The 21,088-nt window shown below is 35.1% G+C and overlaps 1 protein-coding gene across 6 annotated transcripts in view; it reads left to right on the top strand.

The window, feature by feature from the left end:
* Positions 1–4,021: 4,021 nt before the first annotated feature.
* Cda5 (Chitin deacetylase-like 5) overlaps positions 4,022–21,088 on the top strand; it is a 152,187-nt gene continuing 135,120 nt past the window's right edge. For all 6 annotated transcript variants that reach the window (XM_074101649.1, XM_074101652.1, XM_074101650.1 and 3 more), the window contains exon 1: positions 4,022–4,142. In XM_074101649.1, coding sequence (XP_073957750.1) covers positions 4,100–4,142 — 43 coding nt within the window. In that variant the 5' untranslated portion in view covers positions 4,022–4,099. The remainder of the gene's footprint in view (positions 4,143–21,088) is intronic.

The raw sequence follows: 21,088 nt of genomic DNA, 5'->3' as shown, positions 1-21,088 counted from the left end.
CCGGGTTTCATTGTGGAACCCTAAAATGTCCTAAATTATAGCCCATAAAAATCCTCAAAATTTCTGTTTGAAATATGTGTGAAAGTTATGATAGGTGTTTAATGGTTTGTATAAAAGAGCAACCACCTTAAATAATTTTCTCTGTGTACCCGTTTTCTGTATCGCCTACTATTTCTGGTGTACAATAAAGAGTAATTGTATTGTATTGTATTGTAGACTAAGTTTCTTAACACAAAACAATTAGAAATCCAAATGCATCGTTGACGACTTTCTAAAGTGTCATAATAATTATGCCAATCAAACACACTGATGATGAGGGCTATCGTTTTTTGTCTTACTAGATAGCACCACTGTTGCGTGAGGTTTTTAAGTGTGGCTTTCAAAGTCTGTTATTACGGGCGTGAAAACAAAGTTTAGATTAAAATCATATTTAATACATCTTAAAACCGTACCATAAAAATATCGAGCAACCACAGTGTTTCGTAGTCACGTTTTGTTCGGAAAAAAAGGGAGGACAATAGTTTTAGAAAGACAAAACTGTCTCAAAACACAGACATTAATTGCCCCTTATCGCATAATTTCCATAATTAATTTCAGGTAATGCAAAATATTCACAAAATTATTTTAATTATAAATAAACCCGCGTAGCTCACCCAAAAACTATGAGGATTGACATTTCGGAGACCTCACGCTACACTAGCGCCTCTAGCGGCGAATTCATACGCGATAGCCCTCATTTGAATGATACTTTAAATTGAAATCTACATAGTAATATGCAGACCGCTACGCCGGTTTCAAGGCGGAGCCTTAGCCACCTATATCGTCGCGCATAACAAGTAGTGTAATATATCGATTACTCTACATAGGTAGTCATTTAAATATGTCACAATATATTTTAGCTCCTATTTATTATCCGAAATCATTTATATCTGCAGCTTTAAACTTAATTATTTTGAACCATTGTTCTATTATAATATAATATGGGCACTAAAACCAAAATGTGTGTTTGTTACAAAAATACACGCTTTACTTATATTTTTGTGCTTGAAATGTGTTTTTATAACCGTAGAAAAATTTGAATTAAATTTTATTAAAGCTCCCCCTACGATAGAGTTCAACGCGCGGAACTTAAACTTACGAGTTTAGTTTTATCATTTCGATAAAATTGTGTTTAATTGTGTTTATGTATTTTTACGTACAGTCAACGTCATAAATAAGTGATCATTGCTGTACCTTGTCGCTTTCAGTCGTTACACAATTTCGTATGACTTTTCAAACATGACGTTAAAGTGACAAGGTACAAAAGTGATCACTTATTTATGACGTTGACTGTACAATACCACACTTTTTGTGATTATCATAGTTTCTTATCCCGAGAAAACGCAGTTTCGGGCATCAGCTAGTTATAAATATAAAAAAGGTTAACTTTTTTTGCTTGTAGTTATGTATCGAGGGTGTAGGTGTCGAGCTATGTTTAGGGTTTCTCTACGGGCTTGAATCAGAAATGAGGAGATACGTAGAAGAACAAGGGTCACCGACATAGCCAAGCGAAATAGCTCGTTGAAGTGCAATGGGCAGGCCATATAGCACGGAGAACAGATGGCCGTTGGGGCCGAAAGGTAAAAGGCTCGAGTGGAGACCGCGGATCGGCAAGCGCAGCGTAGAACGTCCACCAACGACTTGGACGGATGACCATATATTAAAGTCGCGGGTTCACGGTAAAATGCATGCCACTTCCATCCGAGGCAACTGGAGGTCTATGGGGGAGGCCTATGTCCAACAGTGGACGTCCCACGGCTGATATGATGATGATGATGATGATCGAGGTCATATCGCCAAACACGGCCTGTTTCACAATCTCATTCACCATTTCTTTCTGTCAAACGGTATAGATATGTAGGTAGCAAGAGATGGTGATTGGATAGTATAAATATTGGCTACTTTTTATTAAAAGGCAAAGTTTCTGCGGTACGCAAACGAATTAACGTTATAGGTCGATTCACAAAAGCTGGCATGAATTAATAGAATGAGTGAATGATAATTAAATTATTAAATACAGGTTGATTCAGTAATAATCGTGTTTTTAGAAAATCTCTCATAACTGCCAAATTAGGGAGTTTAAAAAATCGCTAAGCATATAACCTTAATTGTTTGCACACTGAACTGATGCCGTGAACTGCAGAAAATGCAGCGTAGCAGCTAAATTTCTTATGAATTCCGCATCTTTTAGGTAAAAATGTGCATAAACATTCTGCGTAGTTTACTTTAGTTTTACTGATATAGAGTTTGCATATCTTTCAAATAGGGTTTGCATATTATTGTGTATTGTCAGTTTCTTGCGGCGCATTCTTCTTGGCAATGATGGTCTTTCCGAAAGCGCTGGTAGTTTAAAAAATGACGTTTAAAAGTGCCCATTGCGGCCTAATTACTGAATAATGAGAAATTTAAATGGATTCTTTATAAGAGACTTTTAACCCTATTTTCGCTATACCTACGGGTGTTTTTGTGTAACACCGTGTAGTGTTGACGATCGACTGAAACAACGAGTTTACATTTACCAGCACATAGCAAGGCCAACAATGTGACTCATGCAAAATATTAACAAAGACATCACTTGTTTATTTTATTAGTGGAGATAAATTTTTAAGTTTATTAGTGAGTAAAAGTATGTAGTTAAGGAATGTTTTGACGTGGGCAAGCACCTTGATGAAGTTTTAAGTTGGGTTTATATCAAGAGCATCATATCTTCTTTTTTAATAATCCACTCATACAATACAATACAACTCTTTATTGCACACCAACACAGTAAGCAGTACAGATAACACAGGTATATGTATACATAGAGATTTTTCGAAAATACAAACTGAGACATGAATGCACAGAAATCCAGAAAAAGAGACCAAAAGACTGACTGAGAGACTGGTTTTTCTGTGCATCCATGTCTCAGTTTGTATTATGGATATGGTTTCACGGGATACCCGTAAAAGTAACAAATTTGGAGTTGAAATAAAAAATACAAAAAGACTCCCAAAAAACCAATCATAATAGAGATGTTTCTAAGGTAAGCAATAGGCGGCCTTATCGCTTCAGAGCGATCTCTCCCAGGCAACCTTTACAATGGACAAATACGGAATAAATTTTAGCAGGTGGTGCAATTTACAGTAGATTAGAGCAATATCAAGAAATTCAAGAATACATAAAATTAACACATACAATACACATACGTAGATAGATACCATAACAACATATAAATAAGCTAATTATAACATTCATACGCAAGATGACTGATAGTGCTCTCTAAGCATAGACTTAAAGATAGGCAATGACTTTGCGCGCCTCAAGTCTATCGGTAGGGAGTTCCATAACCGAGTGCTTAGAAAAAAAAATCGTCTTTGATAAATTACCATTTGGTCAAAAGATCTGACCTTATGTTAATATCAACATCATCCCAGCAATATACTCGTACGTCGCACTGATGGGCACAGGCCTCACAGAATAAGAGTGGTCCGGCTGTAGTTCCCACGCGGACTCAGTGCGGATGGGAACTTCAGACACCATTATTTTTTTTAAATTTCAGCTCGAATTTTTCCTTCAACAAGCTTATGGTAAAATTTTAAATATAATTCCGCACATGAATTGCGGAAATTTCAGAGGTGCAAGCCCGGACTTAAACCCACGATCCTGTGCTTGAAAGGCCACAGCTCAAACCACTAAGCCACCGCGGCTTATACCCTCACCCTAAAATCAGCGACAAGTGAACTGTTTTCATCAGGGGCGGGGCCAGCAAATTAAAAAATAAACACTGAGTGCCAGATAAACTAATGGATCATTTTCGAATAGTAAAAAACACAATTGCCTTCAGAACCTCTTCCTCTTTTGAAGTCTTAAAAAGCTGTCTCCCTAGATAATTTTGACTTACATTTTTTAGCACACCAGTGACCTTAAAAGCCATGCAAAAAGCGCATGCCTATCTGTATCGCCGCCCCACCTTCTGCGCGCGCGCCGCTCGCGGCTCACTATCGCCCGCGCACGCGCCGAGACGCGCCGTATCATGAGTCGGTGGTGAAGTGCAGTGAACAGTTTAGTGAAAACCGCAATAATGTTGCTCTCCGCTATTGTGTTTGTTCTCGCTGTCGGTTCAGGTAAATGTTTGATGGTTTTTTGGTAGGATCGGTAGTTGTTTTTGGAGATAGTGAAATTGTTTGCGTAAAAAATTAAATGTAAGAAAAAAAATAGATCGGCTAATTTTGGATATTTTAGTTCAAATGTGTGAGGATTTTCTTGAGTTATTAAGTAGAGTTGCACGGCGTTTTAGAAAAAAATGTCAAGCTACTTGCATTGCAAAAAAGTAAGGGCTGATTTTTTTATGTCATACAAAATTAGTACTAGCTTACAAGAGTTCATAATAAATTATGGAATTTCTAACTTTAATCGGACTTATTTAAACAATTCAATTAATGAATTCAATTGTTCCGCATTAACGAAGGTAAAACACTATTTTTTTATGATGCATAAATATATTTATTTAAGATAATGTTGCAAAATAAAAAATACTAATTTCAATAAAAAAACTCATTATGCGTCACACATAATTATAAATAAAAGTAAGCCGATTATAAAGCAACCAATTATAATATATTCATAAATACATTTCCCTGCTATAATATACTTAATAATAGCCAACAAAATTACCCACATTCACTCATGTTCAAATGATATATACCTATGTATATCGGTATTAAATAACGAAACGGATTTTGCCTACGAAAGTGAAATGAGACCTCTAATTTATTCCAATAAATACTCTACTAGGCAAACACGCGTGATACAATATTCCAAATTAATATTTAAAACTTTCTTCCGATTATGCAATGGAATTTTTTTGACAAGAATTAATTTTAATAAACCTTCAAAAGCCTTAACTTATAGTAAAAATACGCGCCAATGAACTAAAAGAAAACTTACTCGGCGACTGTTTAAAAGATAATCGTTAATTACTTATAATTGCTCACTTTCGTTGCAGGTGAACAATACAAACTAGATCTTGAAGCCACTGCCAATACTCGTACAGATCATTCTATATCACCTTGGGAAAAGTTTTTTCTATTAACAGTTTCAAAACTCAAACTTTTCTATCAGCCCATTCAACTAAAAAAAAAAGTTTACTACATGTTTAATGATACTGGCTGACCTTCGTTAACCAACGCTCCAATCAATTATTAGGACATATAAAAAAGTCAATCAATTACTCTTGTCAAGTTGTGTGCTTATGCAATTTATGTTATTGATAATTAAATACGTTTTCATAGTTAAATCGTAAACAATAAAAAAAATATAGGTTATTTTCTTACACCACAAAGATTGACTATTCGCCAGAGAGTAGTGATGAATTGTAACAACAGTGTGTAAGTGAAAATTTGCACGATAATGTTCTTTTTCACTTCTTATGCTCCATAAAGTTCTTATTCTTGTTGGATGCAGCAGGCTTTTTATGCTCTTTATGTTCTAGTGTATTAAGTAAAATCTACGTTTAAGACCAAGGCGATCAAGCGGTAATAGCCACAGACTTAAAAGTATTTTTTTAAATTCTTTTTTCTTAGGATCCATATTATATATTAATTACAAAATAAATAAAACTGCAATATCGAAAATAGAATTACATGAAAAATAAAAAGGCTGTAATTGAATATTTATTGCAATGTTTTGTTTTAATTTTCTCGCAATCGAAGTGAAAAGCAAAGTGTTCAACTCTTTCAAAAAGCTCATTTTACTCTCGACTTAACTAGCGACCCCCGCTTGCAGCTCGGGTGGACATAAACGTCTCAGATAAAATGACAAGTTTTATGCACCTGTTTTACAATCTACTACTTTTTTAATAGCTAATGTTGCCAGTTTAATAAACATCAGAAGCCAAAACTTTGCTACGTCACCACCATTTAATTTAAATTCGGCCACAACTGGCCGGTTGTAAATTGTGTGTTTTTACGTAACCGCCGTCTTTTGTTTTACGCCGGCGCTCGTGCAGCCGCGTGCGACGCTTCGGTGAAAATTAATCGTTCGTTTTCCTTCTTGCGATACGTCATGTTATGTGCCAGTTACTTGTAAAGAATTTGCTGTTGCGATAGTATGGAGCGAGTACTTTTTGCGAAGCTTGAACACCGTATGTGTTCCTGTTTATTTGTCAATGAAATTCGTGGTACGCGGTTTTGTTTTATGTCACACGAAAATAACACGACTTCTTACTTTTCATTTTCAACTTCTCTTTTAGGTAATGTAAATTTTGATGTATCGGATTTCTTAAATACTAGAATTTTGCTTTAATTATACAAGAAAAAAGGAGCTAAATTGCTTAAAAATATTCTGTATTTTTTACAGGTAACCTAAATATGTTCTTTTAATGTATGTTTTTTTAATATAATTAAAATTGATCGTATTTGTATTAATGTACCTATAATAGAGTAAGTCAAAATGAGTAGGCAAACCCTCCATCAAAACAAAACCTATAGCTCCGCGTTTCTTACCACAATAGAAAGAATCTACGCAACATGTCAAACAACCGTTTGGTAAATATATTCGTAGAAAAGTACAAAAGGCGTTACTTCACGCGTTGACGCCATTGTCAACTGGCTAATACGAAATTCAAAAATCGAAGTTCGCATCGTACCGTCCCTCTCACTCTCGTATTAATTAATATAAGCGTCAGCGGGACAGCATGATACGAAGTTCGAATTTGGCACTTCGTAGTAGGGCCTATTATGCAAAGCTTTGAGCTGGGACCGGGAACAGCCGTGATACTGGTCACGCTTGAAACAGATTTGGTTTGCTTTTACTTTATCTATGGTTCATTGTTGACCCGGGTTATAAACATAGAAATCTGGGGGCACGGCAGTGCCCCCGCCAAGTCGAGTAAAACATAAACAAAGGCACGGCCATACCATACTTTTCCCGAAGCCATTCAGCCTATTTTCAACATCCTGTAACTTTATTTTATGGCTAAAGCTAGAGCCCTGAATTTTCAGTTACCTGCTATAGGGCCTAATGGAACTTAGATATATTTAAAAGTTATTTAGCTTTTCAAAGAGGGAACGCTTTCAGAATCTTCAGAACCTAATTTTAAATATTTTGTTTATTTTTTTTCCTTGTTTTATGTAGGTATTTTAAGTTAAGGGTAGTTTTATTTTAATTTACTTATTTGTTACTGTTTACCGTTTGTTTCATATTAAAGTAAACAATGAAGGCTAGAACAGAAAGATACAGATAAAATTTCCGCTTAGTTTGCTCTTAGATATTGAACTGCCCATAAAGATTGCACATCAGTCTTTGGAAAGAGACTCGGCTCATTTCGGCACACTACTTATACATTTGTCTGTCTTTGTACAGGTGCAATAGAGTACGGACGCATTTAGATGAAAGTATATAATAAAGAGCTGTTGAAACCCCCGAAAAAGGGGTAACTATCCTTTTTCTAGTAGGTAGTTGCAACAGCTCTCTATAGATATCCGAAGTTTACATATAATTAATTTGACGTAAACTAATTAAGTCCATAAAGTTGCAGTATTTATTTGATATAAAACTTCACTTTATAAATACGATGATTGATGGACGGTCGCCAGTATTCGGAAATCGTCGTGAACAGCCAATTGTCTTTTTGCGAAGACCGATGTGCAATCTTTATTGCCGGGTACTGTACCTGCAGTTACGAAGGGAGTTCAAAAGGCTAGTATTTGTGGGTTTACTCGTACTGTAGGTATAGACTCTAAACCTACACTGTAGAGCATAAGATCCATAAAAATTACAATTTTAAACTCAATTCATTAATGCAGCCCTATCTTAGAGCCTCACGGGTCTACCGCAATGGGAGTATTTTTAATCGTGTCTATTTTTTCAAAAGCAAAATCGAAATTTATTTACAAGACTGTTTCTAAATACATGAAAATCCAAAATAGTATTGAAATGTTGTCAGTTATATGTATTTGTAAAAATTTACGTATCGTGTTTCGATCCATTGCCATAAACAAGTTCAAAAGTACCTACTTAAATTGGTTGTGAAATATACCCTCCTTAAACTATAGGAAAACTGTAGGATAAAACTGTAAGACAAGTAAAAAACAAAACAATACCTAAATAGACCGATTGAAGAAGACTTAAAAATGAGTAAATCATTTGACTAAAATTAAATCAGTGCCCTGATGCTAATGTTACTATCAATCTTTTACTGTATACAGCAGTGTATTTATGTCCAGGTCTCTAATTTAAACGTAACGTAATTATTAAACACCAATTGATAGGTACTAAAAGTCTTTTCAATTACAAACAAGACCGGGATAAAGCAGTAAATAAACAATAAATAACAGCTGCTTACGACTCACTTTCCATTCCACTGTTGGCTAACCGTCGGATTTCTTCGAGCTTCAGAAGTTACAACGCTAAGAACTTTATTGAGTTATTTACATGTAGTATGTACATTGGCTTTCAACTGTAATAAATGTTAAAGAGCCTTTAGAAGCTTTTTTGAAACAGTCTTACAGACAGAACTACTCTGATGTAAAAAATGTAAACAATGTAATGACCGCTAAATGAATAGAATTTAGGGGTGCTGTGGTGGTCATTGACTACAAGTTTCAGTTTAAAACGGTAGTCGATTTTCCCAACAGTTCACATTTAGTTGTAAAGTTATTTTTCACAATTTTGCTCACAAAAATCAAGCATGTCATGATATTAAAAAAGTACACTTATGATAGCTGCGGTTCAAATACTTATTAAAGAACCAAAGAAAAAATAACCTACTACTTATGTATAACAGTCTCATATAAATTACAATAATTCACATTTTAGAAAAGCATTGTTTACATTTTTCATAAGAATAGGTGCTTGAGTATAACTACTATTCTTTGTAATAACGAACGGCTTATCATTACTCGATGTTGTGTTAATTTTCTATCAGTCCCTGTAGCTACAAATGGGGTCTACTATTAACTATAATATATGTTAGGTACTTACTGGATGTACTAAAAACAAGCTCTCTCTAAGACGTATTATGTGCTGTTACAAAAATAAAAACAGAAAATTCCTTTGTAGTAATATCACTTGAATTAGTCTAATAGTGAATAGAATTCTGCAGATTTGTATTATAATTTATATCGCTCGTATATTTTTTAGTGTTGAATAGAAAAATGTGCGTGTCGTGCCATGCGCAGAATTTTACGTACTAATAAGTGACTAAAAATCAATAATAAGTTTTAATTCAGAGTTTCAGAGTTTTCTACTAACCCTAGTGCAGGCAAACGTGTTACATAGAATTTAGTAAAATATTGTATCTATTGTTATTTTGTACTGAGATTATTGAATAAATTATCTTATCTTATCTTATCTTATCTTAATTGACTATCAGCTGTGATAGTTTTTAACCCCCGACGCAAAAAGAGGGGGGTGTTATAAGTTTGACCGCTATGTGTGTCTGTGTATCTGTGTGTGTGCCTTGTGCCTGTCTGTGGCACCGTGTCTCTTAAACAGGTTTACCGATTTGAATGCGTTTTTTATTAGAAATCAGGTTTTCTAGCGATGTTTCTTAAACATGTTTCATCAAAATCGGTTTAGTTGTTTTTGAGATATTGAGCTTTGAAGTGACAAAGTCGGGGGTTTTCCAACTTTTTGTTGGTTAGGTTAGGTTTAGGTTAGGTGTACATTAAATATACCTACTACTTAAACGGGTTACTTTACTTTAAAATGCAGGGGATACTTTGGAAAACAGTTTTTACGCCATGCCCTTATTTTTTTTAAGCCATTTTTGGCAGTGAAATGGCTACCTTCATACATTACCTAACTTTTTACATCATTTGCTCAATCGAGCTATGAATATCTAGATAGAAAGTAGTCCCATAATTTCTTAAAATTACTCCGGTTTACGTACTATGAATTAAGTAATTTTTAGCTAAGCCTCTTTTGATACTAACAAAATATTTTGGTAACCCTATATTGGGAAATAGGTTTCCCAAATCCTTACTAATATTATAAATGCAATAGTGAGTTTGTTTGTCCCGCTTTCACGTATTAAATTACTCAGACGATTAGCAAGAAATTTTACGTACGTCGTATTAGAATACCAGAATAAATAAATCCATAGTTTTTATTCCGAAAAAATGAGTTGTTCTCGAGGGCGTGTGATAAACTAATTCTTCGCAGACAAAGTAGTAGGCAAGAGCTAGTTTTCAATATTTTACATATCACATTCTACTTTCTTTCTTAACAACAGTACTAATACGACATGATTCATAATATTTATACACAAGCAATAAACTTGCAAAACGTTGAAGGATCCCAGCAGAACGTTGTATGCCGGTCAAGGTTGTGTTGCAGTACGAAGACTGTTCTTATGCATATTAGGTATTCTGCTACACGCCTCTGGCGCCTAGGAACAAAGAATCTAGGTCTCCTATGACGAAACATAGGAATGTGCACGGAATTATTCAAGTAATGGCTGAAAATTTAAAGTTATTGCTCAAAATTGCGTTTTTACTCGGCTAACGATGACACGTGTGGAAGAATCTTTGCATATACTCGTAGGGCTTTCTATCTTATTACTGTAAGCTATCCCGTTATATCCCTGAGGGCTCCACCTTTTTAAGGTTTTTTACAAAAAAATATCTACAAACAATTGGTTGAGAAATGTGATCTGTAGAGGAACACAGACAGCTGGACATAGGAAAGCATTTTTGTCCAAGCTGAAACGGAGATCTTCCGCCTGCACTATGCCCTAGCTCAATCAAGCAAGTTATTGACAATACTGTTTAGGGTTCCGTACCCTATCCGTATCTAAAAATATTTGCCTCGTTTCAGCTTAATAAAATGAGAATTGTTCAAGTGAGAGATATAAGAAAATATTTGAGTACATTGTTAGCTACGTATTTGTTCCCTAATTCATATAAAAATTGTTAAGCTTATGTTATTTTAACGTCCATTTTTTTCTATCAAGTAGATACCTAAGTAATCGCCTTTGTGAGCCACAGAAAAAATATATTTTTTCTATTAACTACGCTTTTGTATTTTTTATGAAACTAAAAGCATGTTATCTAATATAAAATTTGCTCTTTTGTATTGTTATTTATACCTGACATAGAGAAAATTGACACCGATATACAAAGTAAAATCAAACAGATCAGTGGGTCAAGGTTTTATTAAAATTATGATAGTGTGCGTCATTGTCGTTCGCAGAAATGTAAATACATAAACTAACAATAAATATTAATATTATTTTAAGCCAGATGGTTTGAACTTGGCTTAAAACAGAAGTAGGAAAAATCAATATAAATAAATATCACGGGACAATTCACACCTATTGACCTAGTCCTAAAGTAAGCTTAGCAAAGCTTGTATTATGGATATTGAGCAACGGATAAATATAATTATACAGATAGATACATACTTAAATACATATTAAACACCTAAGACCCGAGAATAAACATTCGTATTTTTCATACAAATATCTGCCCCGACACGGGATTCGAACCCGGGACCTCAAGTTCGTCGTCAGGTTCTCTAACCACTAGGCCATCTGGTCGTCTAAATATACTTTCTAATATACTTTTTTAAACTGGTGTGTAATAATTTACCGATAATCACTTATAGAGAGTTACTTGGAGCCGTGGTGGCCTAGTGGTTTGACCTATCGCCTCTCAAACAGAGGGTCGTGGGTTCAAACCCCGGCTCTCACCTCTGAGTTTTTCCAAATTCATGTGCGGAATTACATTTGAAATTTACCACGAGCTTTGCGGTGAAGGAAAACATCGTGAGCAAACCTGTACAAACCTGCGAAGCAATTCAATGGTGCGTGTGAAGTTTCCAATCCGCACTGGGCCCGCGTGGGAACTATAGCCCAAGCCCTCTTGTTCTGAGAGGAGGCCTGTGCCCAGCAGTGGGACGTATATAGGCTGGAATGATAATGGATGATGAATCACTTATAACTCTAGCAATTGAAAATAAGTACTGAATTTTTGATCTACAGACATACGTTAAAACATTAGTTCTGTTCTGTAGGTATTAGTTGTTATTCTAGAGGCTATTTTTTGATCCAGTTCCCAAAAGAACTCGTATAACTGACTAAAGATCAGATGTTGGTCCGTCTAATTTCACAGGGTTGTATTTTTTAACAGTTGTAGCTGTAGCAGACGTTAAATTTTAGCATCAAGTTAAAATTAAGGAAATCCCCATACTAGAAACGGGTTTGATTAGCTGTTTTTTTTCTCAATCTCAATAAAGATAACGTGCGCCGTCGCGAGGAACCATTTTTGTGTGAGTCCGACTCGCACTTGGCTGGTTTTTGTCACGGAGGTTAATTTAAAACGTTATTTAGTAGAGGACATAATAAATGATGTAACTATACTGATGTCATACCAATATCATTACACGAAGCCTACAAGGTACAACAAACGTGCAGTTTTTAATTATTATTATTAACAAGTTTATTCCGTAATGAACATAAAATTCCGCAAATATCTACCAATTTCATCATTGTTTTATAATATTACACTATATAAAATGTTCAAAACTTTCAGATATTGGTGTTTTCGCCTTCTTCTTTTACAACAACAATCGTAACAGTACAATATTGTGTAATAAAACGTTTATGTATTGTGTTAACATTTGCCTTTACACAATCTTATTTTGTTAATTAACACAAGCCGTTTGTTAATTCTTTAAATCAATACTATACGAGCTGAATATTTCAGCAACAATTAAATGGTTAGTTTAACTAAATATTCTTCTAAAGATTTTTTATGTGAACTTTTGATTCAAAATGTAGTCACATCTTTAACGCGGTACACTTTGAACATTGATATTGATCCGCGTTTAAAGTGATTTGATTACATACATGCATACATACTTTTCAACCACAATCATCACAAACTGTATTAAAGCGTACCTGAAACACCATGAACTTCGGGCAAGCCAGTCCGAAAATACTGTGTTATTATGTCGCGATATCGAGCTCAACAGTAACTGCTTGACCAAAATCCGCATAAAACAGTGATCCGTTGTGGATGCATTTGTTTTTGAAGGGTCACATGTCATCTCTGTTCCCCAAATGTGGCAATTCTGGCGATTTTTGGGAATTTCCATGGAAAAGTAAAAGTTCTGTTAGATTGCCGGAGTTAATAATAGGTATTCGTAGGAATAAAGTGATGTTAAATACATTCCAATTAGAATTAGCACCCTCTGTTAGGTATATTACTACTGTGCCCTATCAGGGCGTCACATGAAGGGTATATATACGTAGTTTGTAATTTTCTATCCTATATTTCTTTTTTTTAGCATAAGAAATAAGGTACTAAACACAATCTTTACGTGTCTTTTTATTGAATAACGTTTTTAAAATATCAGTAACTACCAAAAGAATATAAATGATCATATGTCCTTGCTAATTGTTACATATTTGCTGTCTTATTTTTCAAGTGTTTATCAATACTAAAGAGACACGTCAACATCGCGGATCTTCTTTCTAATGCAAAAAAATAAAATTATGCATGTATTGTGACATGCAATAAAAAAAAATTTGAATTTTAACGAGTTCGAATAATAAATAAAGTTCGAGCGACTATATCAAACAAGTTACAATCACCGTGCAGATGCTCATTTGTTTATATTTTAAAAATCAAAATCACAGGTCATCGTCTTTAGCAGGCTCGTTACATAAGAGGTCAAAGTTTGCTCAACTTGACGGATTTAGCTAGTGTTAGTCAATTTATTTATTGGCAAGGTGATGTGTGGAAAGACGAATGGTAACGGCTGGCTGTCATTGTTTCAAAACGGCCACGATATACTGATGAGAAATGTCACCAAATAGAGAGGGTGTCTGATTTAGTTCAAAAATTGCTGAATCAAGTTTTAATCGTATTTCAAAATAATTGAAGTTTAAGTTTCACGCTTATTTGGGTAAATATTCAACGGTCTTGCGGCGTTTTTTTGTCATTACCGTTTCAGAAAGTATTACTGAAAGAGGTTAAACCTACTCAGCGTTAAATCCTTACGAAAACTAAAGACAATAGCGTGATCATAATTCTTGCGACTTGTCCTTCCAATATGCTTATAAACGTGGGATCGTAATGACGTTTAAGAAACCGGTCAAAACGCTCGAATATTCATCGATTTTAGCCTCGAAATATTTGTTACTGGATATAGACTGACTTTTGATGAGCTCCCTACATTTCGACGCAGGCACACGTATCATACTACTTTTTGACACATATTTCTATATCCAGTTATAGGTAGAGTCATTCACGATCACGATGACGCGTGCCGTAGTTCTTATTACAATGTCATTAATGTCTAATTTTGATAAAATCACGCGTCTTCGTGGATGGCACTAGGTATATAAGCACTTTGTCTAAAGCCGGGTATCCACTGAGCGAGCGCCTCGCGCGGCAAGCGACACAGAGCTCAAAATCGCACCGAAAATGGCTGCCGCGCGAGGCGGCTCGCTCAGTGCAGACCCAGCTTAAGTACCGCCAAAAACAAGGGAGCTCATCAAATCCAACGAACCGAGAGCAAACACATTGTTACGGCCAAAGTTATAATTTCGTGCATTCGTTACATAACCCGCTTACATCGTCGCTAGACACGGAACCTTTTTACCGCGCGCTTTCACGGTCACGCGTATCTACTTTCTTTGCATTGTTCTAACAGGTGGTTTGGACTCATTAGTTATGTATTACGCAATTTTTAATTGTTGCTAAGTCTGCAATTTAATGTAAATAAGCGACTGATGCTTTTGCGGGTATTGTGTTGGTTTCATGATGCGCTTTTATGACGATTATTGAACTCGTATTGAACTTTTTTATGAAGTTGATCCGAACATGATTAGTTGATTAGATTTTGCTTGATTTTTTTTGCTTCCCTTTTTTTTATTCAACTGGAAGGAAAACGAGCAAGTGGGTCTCCTGATGGTAAGAGATCACCACCGCCCATAAACATCTGCAACACCAGGGGTATTGCAGATGCGTTGCCAACCGCTTACATCGCTTGCATCTTCTTTAATGATTCCCAAAAATTGCATAGTTTTCATTGACGTATAGTCGAATTCACAAACTTGTGCGCAAAAATATGTGAACCCGACTGTACCTAGTACCTACAATAAAATTTTGCAATTTTACATTTATTTATTCGTATAGCTTATTATTAAATTATAATAACCGTTTGTGTCACATCTGTGATTGGTTAAAAACAAATGAGCCAATCGCAAGCCAGGATGTAATGTCAAACGGACCTACGACACTAACGACATCTGACGATATTTTGCTTGTCAAGAAACCCTCCTTGTTTTGGCGTGAAAGAGTTATTTAGTAACAAACACACACATTAACTTACACATACTTCCAAACTACCTATTATAATATTTGTACGATTAGTAGGTATTTTCTTTATAAAAGCTTTAGTCAAGGCACCATGTTTTTCCTGTTTAAAATCAAACATCACTTCTTAGAAACGAAGTTTTTTGCTTCTAAATAATCTTCAATATACTTTCCGGCAAATATTGACACTGACCAAAAACCATAATTATAATTATCATGTTTTTTATAATTGCGGTTACCAAATACTTGTTCTGCAAACACGACTCATTAGCGCGTGTTATGTGAGTGTTGTGTTGGTTTTGTTGAGTGCTGTTCACGATCCGAATGGCTTGATTTGTAAACAGCACTTGTGTCTAATATTCTATTGAAAAAGTAAGGATATTTGTTACAACGCACGGATGCTAATAATAAAGAAAATAAGATCAAATTGCCTCGTACTTACACATGTTTAATATGAAGTAATTCATTTTTTTAAATTTTCTCATAATTTTTATAAGCATTTTTCGATAAACCATGTCTTTGACAATTATAAATGCAACAAAAGAGAATTATAAAATCGAAGCTTGAGGTACCGGGTTCGATCCCCGGCCGGGGCAGATATTTGTATGAATAATACGAATGTTTGATACAGGGACTAAGTATGTATTTATCCACATAAGTGTGCAAGTGTTGTGCAAGCTTTAAGTAAGTACTTTGGGACTAGGTCAATTTATTGGTGTCGATTGTCTTATTATATTTATTTATTTATTATTTGTTTATAACGGCTAACAATTTCTCACAGCGTATTGTATTTTCAGTTGATTACTTAACTATTTCTTTTTAATCGATTCGCCACAATTTATTTAGGACTAATTTCAAAATAATAAAAGAATCTTGGAAATAGGTTCAGACAATGTCGAAGATATTTACGTATACTATACATACACACCTACATACATCGATGCACTCGAAAGAACCTCCCCGTTTTTGAAATCATTTAAAAACTGTTCACATTGGAACACGATTGATCTATCTTTATGCAAAGTCAGCTAGAAATCGTCGCGCGCGCATTTCGTATGTATCGGAGAAATGGCAGTAACTTTCGCATTTCTCGGACGCGAGTTGTGTAATAGCCGAATTCTAATTATATCATAAGTCATAACGCACCGTTTTGCCGATTTGTGATGATGATGTTTGAGGTGAAAATTACACCGTAATACTGGTTAACTGTGGCTACGTTTTGTGATTTAGCAAGAAATGTAAACGTATAATTTTATTATGCTTGCGAGAATATATAACTAGAATATACCCACGGTTTTGCTCGCTAAGACTAGATCTGTCATTTGAATTGGAATTCCAAATGTTATAGGTGAAAAACTTAAGTAAATGACCTGTTGTATGAATTATAGGTGGAGTAACGTGTCCATATAAACAAATTGACGTTCCAAATAAGAGAAGTGACTTAAGCTCCAGTGGCGTGGCAAATACAAAATACAAAATCATTTATTTGTTCAACACAGGTAATTACAGTACAAGGGGTGTTAAAAAAAAAGAGTTGTTTCTCTATGTTGCGCATACATCATCATCCCAGCCTATATACGTCCCACTGCAGGGCACAGGCCTCCCCTCAGAATAAGAGGGTTTGGGCAGTAGTTCCCACGCGGGCCCAGTGCGGATTGGGAACTTCGCACACACCATTACAGGCTTGTGCAGGTTTCCTCAAGATGTTTCCCTTCACCGTAAAGCTCGTGGTCAATTTCAAATGTAATTCCGCACATGAATTTCGAAAAACTCAGAGATGCGAGCCGGGGTTTGAACCCACGATCCTCTGCTTGAGAGGCCATAGGTCAAACCACTCGGCCACCACGGCTTGCGGCTTGCGGCTTGCGCATACATATTGCATACAAATTGTAGACTTAGTCAAAGAAGCTCTCACATACATGGCAACCTTGTATTAACTAATTAATGGTCGCCGGTGGCGCCAGATATTTCCGTGGTAAAGCCGAATCAAAGATCGCTTACATTTTTCATAAATTCTGTATATGTTGTTGTTCTATTTTGTAAATATTGGGCAAGCCGGTGGGAATAGAGTTCTGTGGACGCTTCGCCACTGTAAGCTTCATATCAATTCTGATTCACTTGACCTTACTTGAGTTTTTCACCTTTACTAATAAGAACGATTACACCTTTAAAGTGATGCAGTAAAATAAATTAAAATTGTCGAGATTAAAATTCTTTTTAAAAACATTTTACCTTCTTTTTACTTTTATGTTTAACAATAGAAACGTACGTATAAGTTATAAGGTTCCTTCCACTTAAAAAAAGCTACTCCTCTTCATGTTGCACAGAATATTACAAAATGTAAAAATGTATAAATAAATAGGCTATTTTTTATGTTAACATTTACAAGAAATCCAATAACACTTCCGTGCATTTTATAGTGTTGATGCGAGCAGAAAAGCGTTATGTTTTATAATGATTTTCTTTATCAATGCACTTTTACCGTTTTTACGTAATTTGACCCTGTACTACGAAGTGCTAAATTCGATCTTCGTATCTTGCCGTTCCGCTGACGCTTATATTCTTTAAAACGAGAGTGAGAGGGACGGAGCGACACGAACTCCGATATTCAAATTTCGTAGTAGCCCGGATGATTGCTTTCGCTTATTCCAAACTTATGAAGTAAGCGGAACAATGAGACATTGTTTCAATTATACTCAAATATTTGCATGTTACCTCTAAAAGACCTTTCACTATCCGTTTCTTTCTCACCATGTTTATATCACATGCTCTTGTTTTTCTGAATCGCCAGAAGCTGTAAGCAACCACTTTTGGTATTTTTAATAATTGTAGGTACTTGGAAATATTCTTTACTAAACAGTTTATTATATAATTATTTTTATTTAAAAACAAACAACGAATAACCACTAAAATAAAATAATTAAAACTAAAATAAAAGTAAATAAAACAAAAAACTATATGTTTGTTTATGTAGAAGTAAATACATGTACCTATCGCACAAGGGACGGAGTAGCAAGGCAAATGGTGCAGTTCATTAAAAAAAAACAGTATAATTATATAATTAGTAATAGATTTAACCTGTTACCTACGTAATATGTTTTTTACGAGCTATTTTCGCAGGTACTCGTAAAAGCGATTTAGATATAGGAGTTGTACCTACTGTACTACTAACCCTTAGCCTATAAGAATGATTGTATCTACTAACAAAACTACGGATTTAATCTGGGATAGATAAATATTATTATTATTAAAATAATTCGATTATCTATGTATAAAAAACATATAGGAAATTTCATTCTGTTTTTGAAATCTGTTTTAAAAATCAGTGTATTAGCATTTGTAACAATGGAAATTACATTAATTTATTAACGACTAAAATGTGACGTTGATTATCTGATAATCAAAATAATGTTCAAGGACATACACTTAAATTTCGCGTACAAGCATTAAAGAAACTCGACTATAGAGAGACCCGCCCACTAATAAATCTTGTATTTTTACCGTCTCCTATCGTTTATAATAAGTTAATAACCCTAACAACATGAGCGTATAATATCATCCTCAATGAATTTCGTTGCCTTTAAAATTTCATTTTAGCTGTCGAAAAGAAAGTTGTGATTAAGCTGCAATGATCTTATTACAGAGACTTGCACTTTAAAATCAATTAAAACTTGTTAGAGATTGATTACATTTTGACTACTTAGCTCTAGTTTGAAAACTGAATCGTTTCAAATATAATTAAATGCATTGTATTATGTCAAGTTCAACCAAACGACCTTTATTTGACTTTGTTAAATTTAGTGCAAAAGACATCAACGTGCTCAATGATTTTTGATCTAGTACACTCTTCTTTAACTTTATTTTAAACAAGTTAGTAGTGATTATTTAACCTGTCGATTACTTTCATTACAACATACAAATTGCTTATTTTTAAGTAAATTACTACCATTGGAATCTATTAATTAATTTGAATAGAAAGCCGACACTTGACTGTCGCTCAAAAACTCAAGTATTGTTCGTAGTTGATCAAAACCACGGTCGATATCTATCGTTATGCAGAAACGAGAGTCACACACACACGCTTACTAATTACATGTCTGTGCAGCACGTGTGTGTGCGTTTGCGCGCGTTTCACTCGAACTGGATGGTGCAGTTTTAACGTTTTTACGGTTAAAAGTCATATTTGACGTAACGTTACGGCTATAGCACTAAATATAGACAAAAACTTCCGTTGATAATAGCTCGTTAGAAAAATTGCACGTTAAATTACTACTTAGGTAGCTAATAAATGACTGGATCTATTTATAAAACAAGTTTTTGATTTTTAGTTTTGGAGAAAAACAATTGTTCGTAAAATTGTATTCACATATATGCTTCGTTTTATTAGCATTAGAAATAAGGTAAATAATCTTGACGAGTCTTTTTATTGAAAAACATTTTTAAAAAATCAGTAACTATTACTTATGATACCAAAAGAATGTAAATGATAGTATTTTCTTGCTAATTGTTAAATATTTGCTGTGACTTATTTTTCAAAGGCGTATTTCAATAAAAAGACACGTCTAGATCGCTTATCTTCTTTCTAATGCTAAAAAAAATGAAATATATCAAGAATTAACTTTATCCCGTAGCTTAGCTCCACTGGCGGAATACAAAAATTGGATAGTCCACTATCTCTAACTTGCTAAAAAAACCTTTTTAATACCCTTCTACAATACTCAAGGTTTGGGTCTTCCAAATTTCAATTCTATAGCTGCAGTGAAGCCTAAGCAGTCTTTGCATCGTATCTCAGTCAGCTAGTAAAGGCATTTTATTTTATACATGTCATCATCATCATCATGTAGATTTAAACTATAAATAAATATCATGGGACACTTGACACCAATGACCTAGTCCCAAACTAAGCAAAGCTTTTACTATGGATATTAGGCAATGGATAAACATACTTATGTAATTAAAAACAGTAGTGACGGCAAGAGGCCGGATGGGCTTACGTTGGTTCCTTGGCAGAGGGGACGTTGCCTCTTGTGGGATGCGACGTGTGTGAGTACCTTCGCACCATCTCACTTGGGTTGCACGTCGAGGTCAGCTGGAGCCGCGGCTGAGAATGCCGCGCGGTCTAAGCACCTCAAGTACTCAGTTTTGCAGCCAACGTATGACTTCGTGCCTTTTGCGGTCGAGACGGCTGGTCCTTGGGGGGCTGAAGCGAAATCTTTGGTGTGGGACCTGGGCCGTCGGCTACGGGACAGGGGTTGCGACCCCCGCTCCGGGTCGTACCTGGTTCAGCAGGTGGCGCTGGCCATACAGCGAGGAAATGCGGCTGGCATTATGGGCACCTTTGAGCCGGGTACGACGCGGAATGGTGGTTTTTAGGTTGTAGTTTAGGTCTTAGTTTGTAGTTTATATTATAGGTTTAGGTTAATTTTATTTTGTTTATTGTATACTGTAGTTTCTAAGGAGTATTTTTATGTTTTTTTTTTTTATAAGACATACTTAAATACATATTAAACATCTAAGACCCGAGAACAAATATTCGTATTATTCATAAAAATATCTGCCCCGACCGGGAATCGAACCCGGGACCTCAAGCTTCGTAGTCAGGTTCTGTAACCACTTGGCCATCCGGTCGTCAAAATAATTATGTACACCAAATTGTCCGCAAACACTTGACCTTAGTTTCTCACTTCAACAATTATGCAAATTGCCACATTGTACTCAAATCAGTAGATTTGAGTGTGTATAAT

The sequence above is a fragment of the Choristoneura fumiferana genome, chromosome 18 (genome assembly GCF_025370935.1).
Source record: "Choristoneura fumiferana chromosome 18, NRCan_CFum_1, whole genome shotgun sequence".
NCBI lineage: Eukaryota > Metazoa > Arthropoda > Insecta > Lepidoptera > Tortricidae > Choristoneura > Choristoneura fumiferana.
This window is presented reverse-complemented; position numbering and strand designations above follow the sequence as displayed.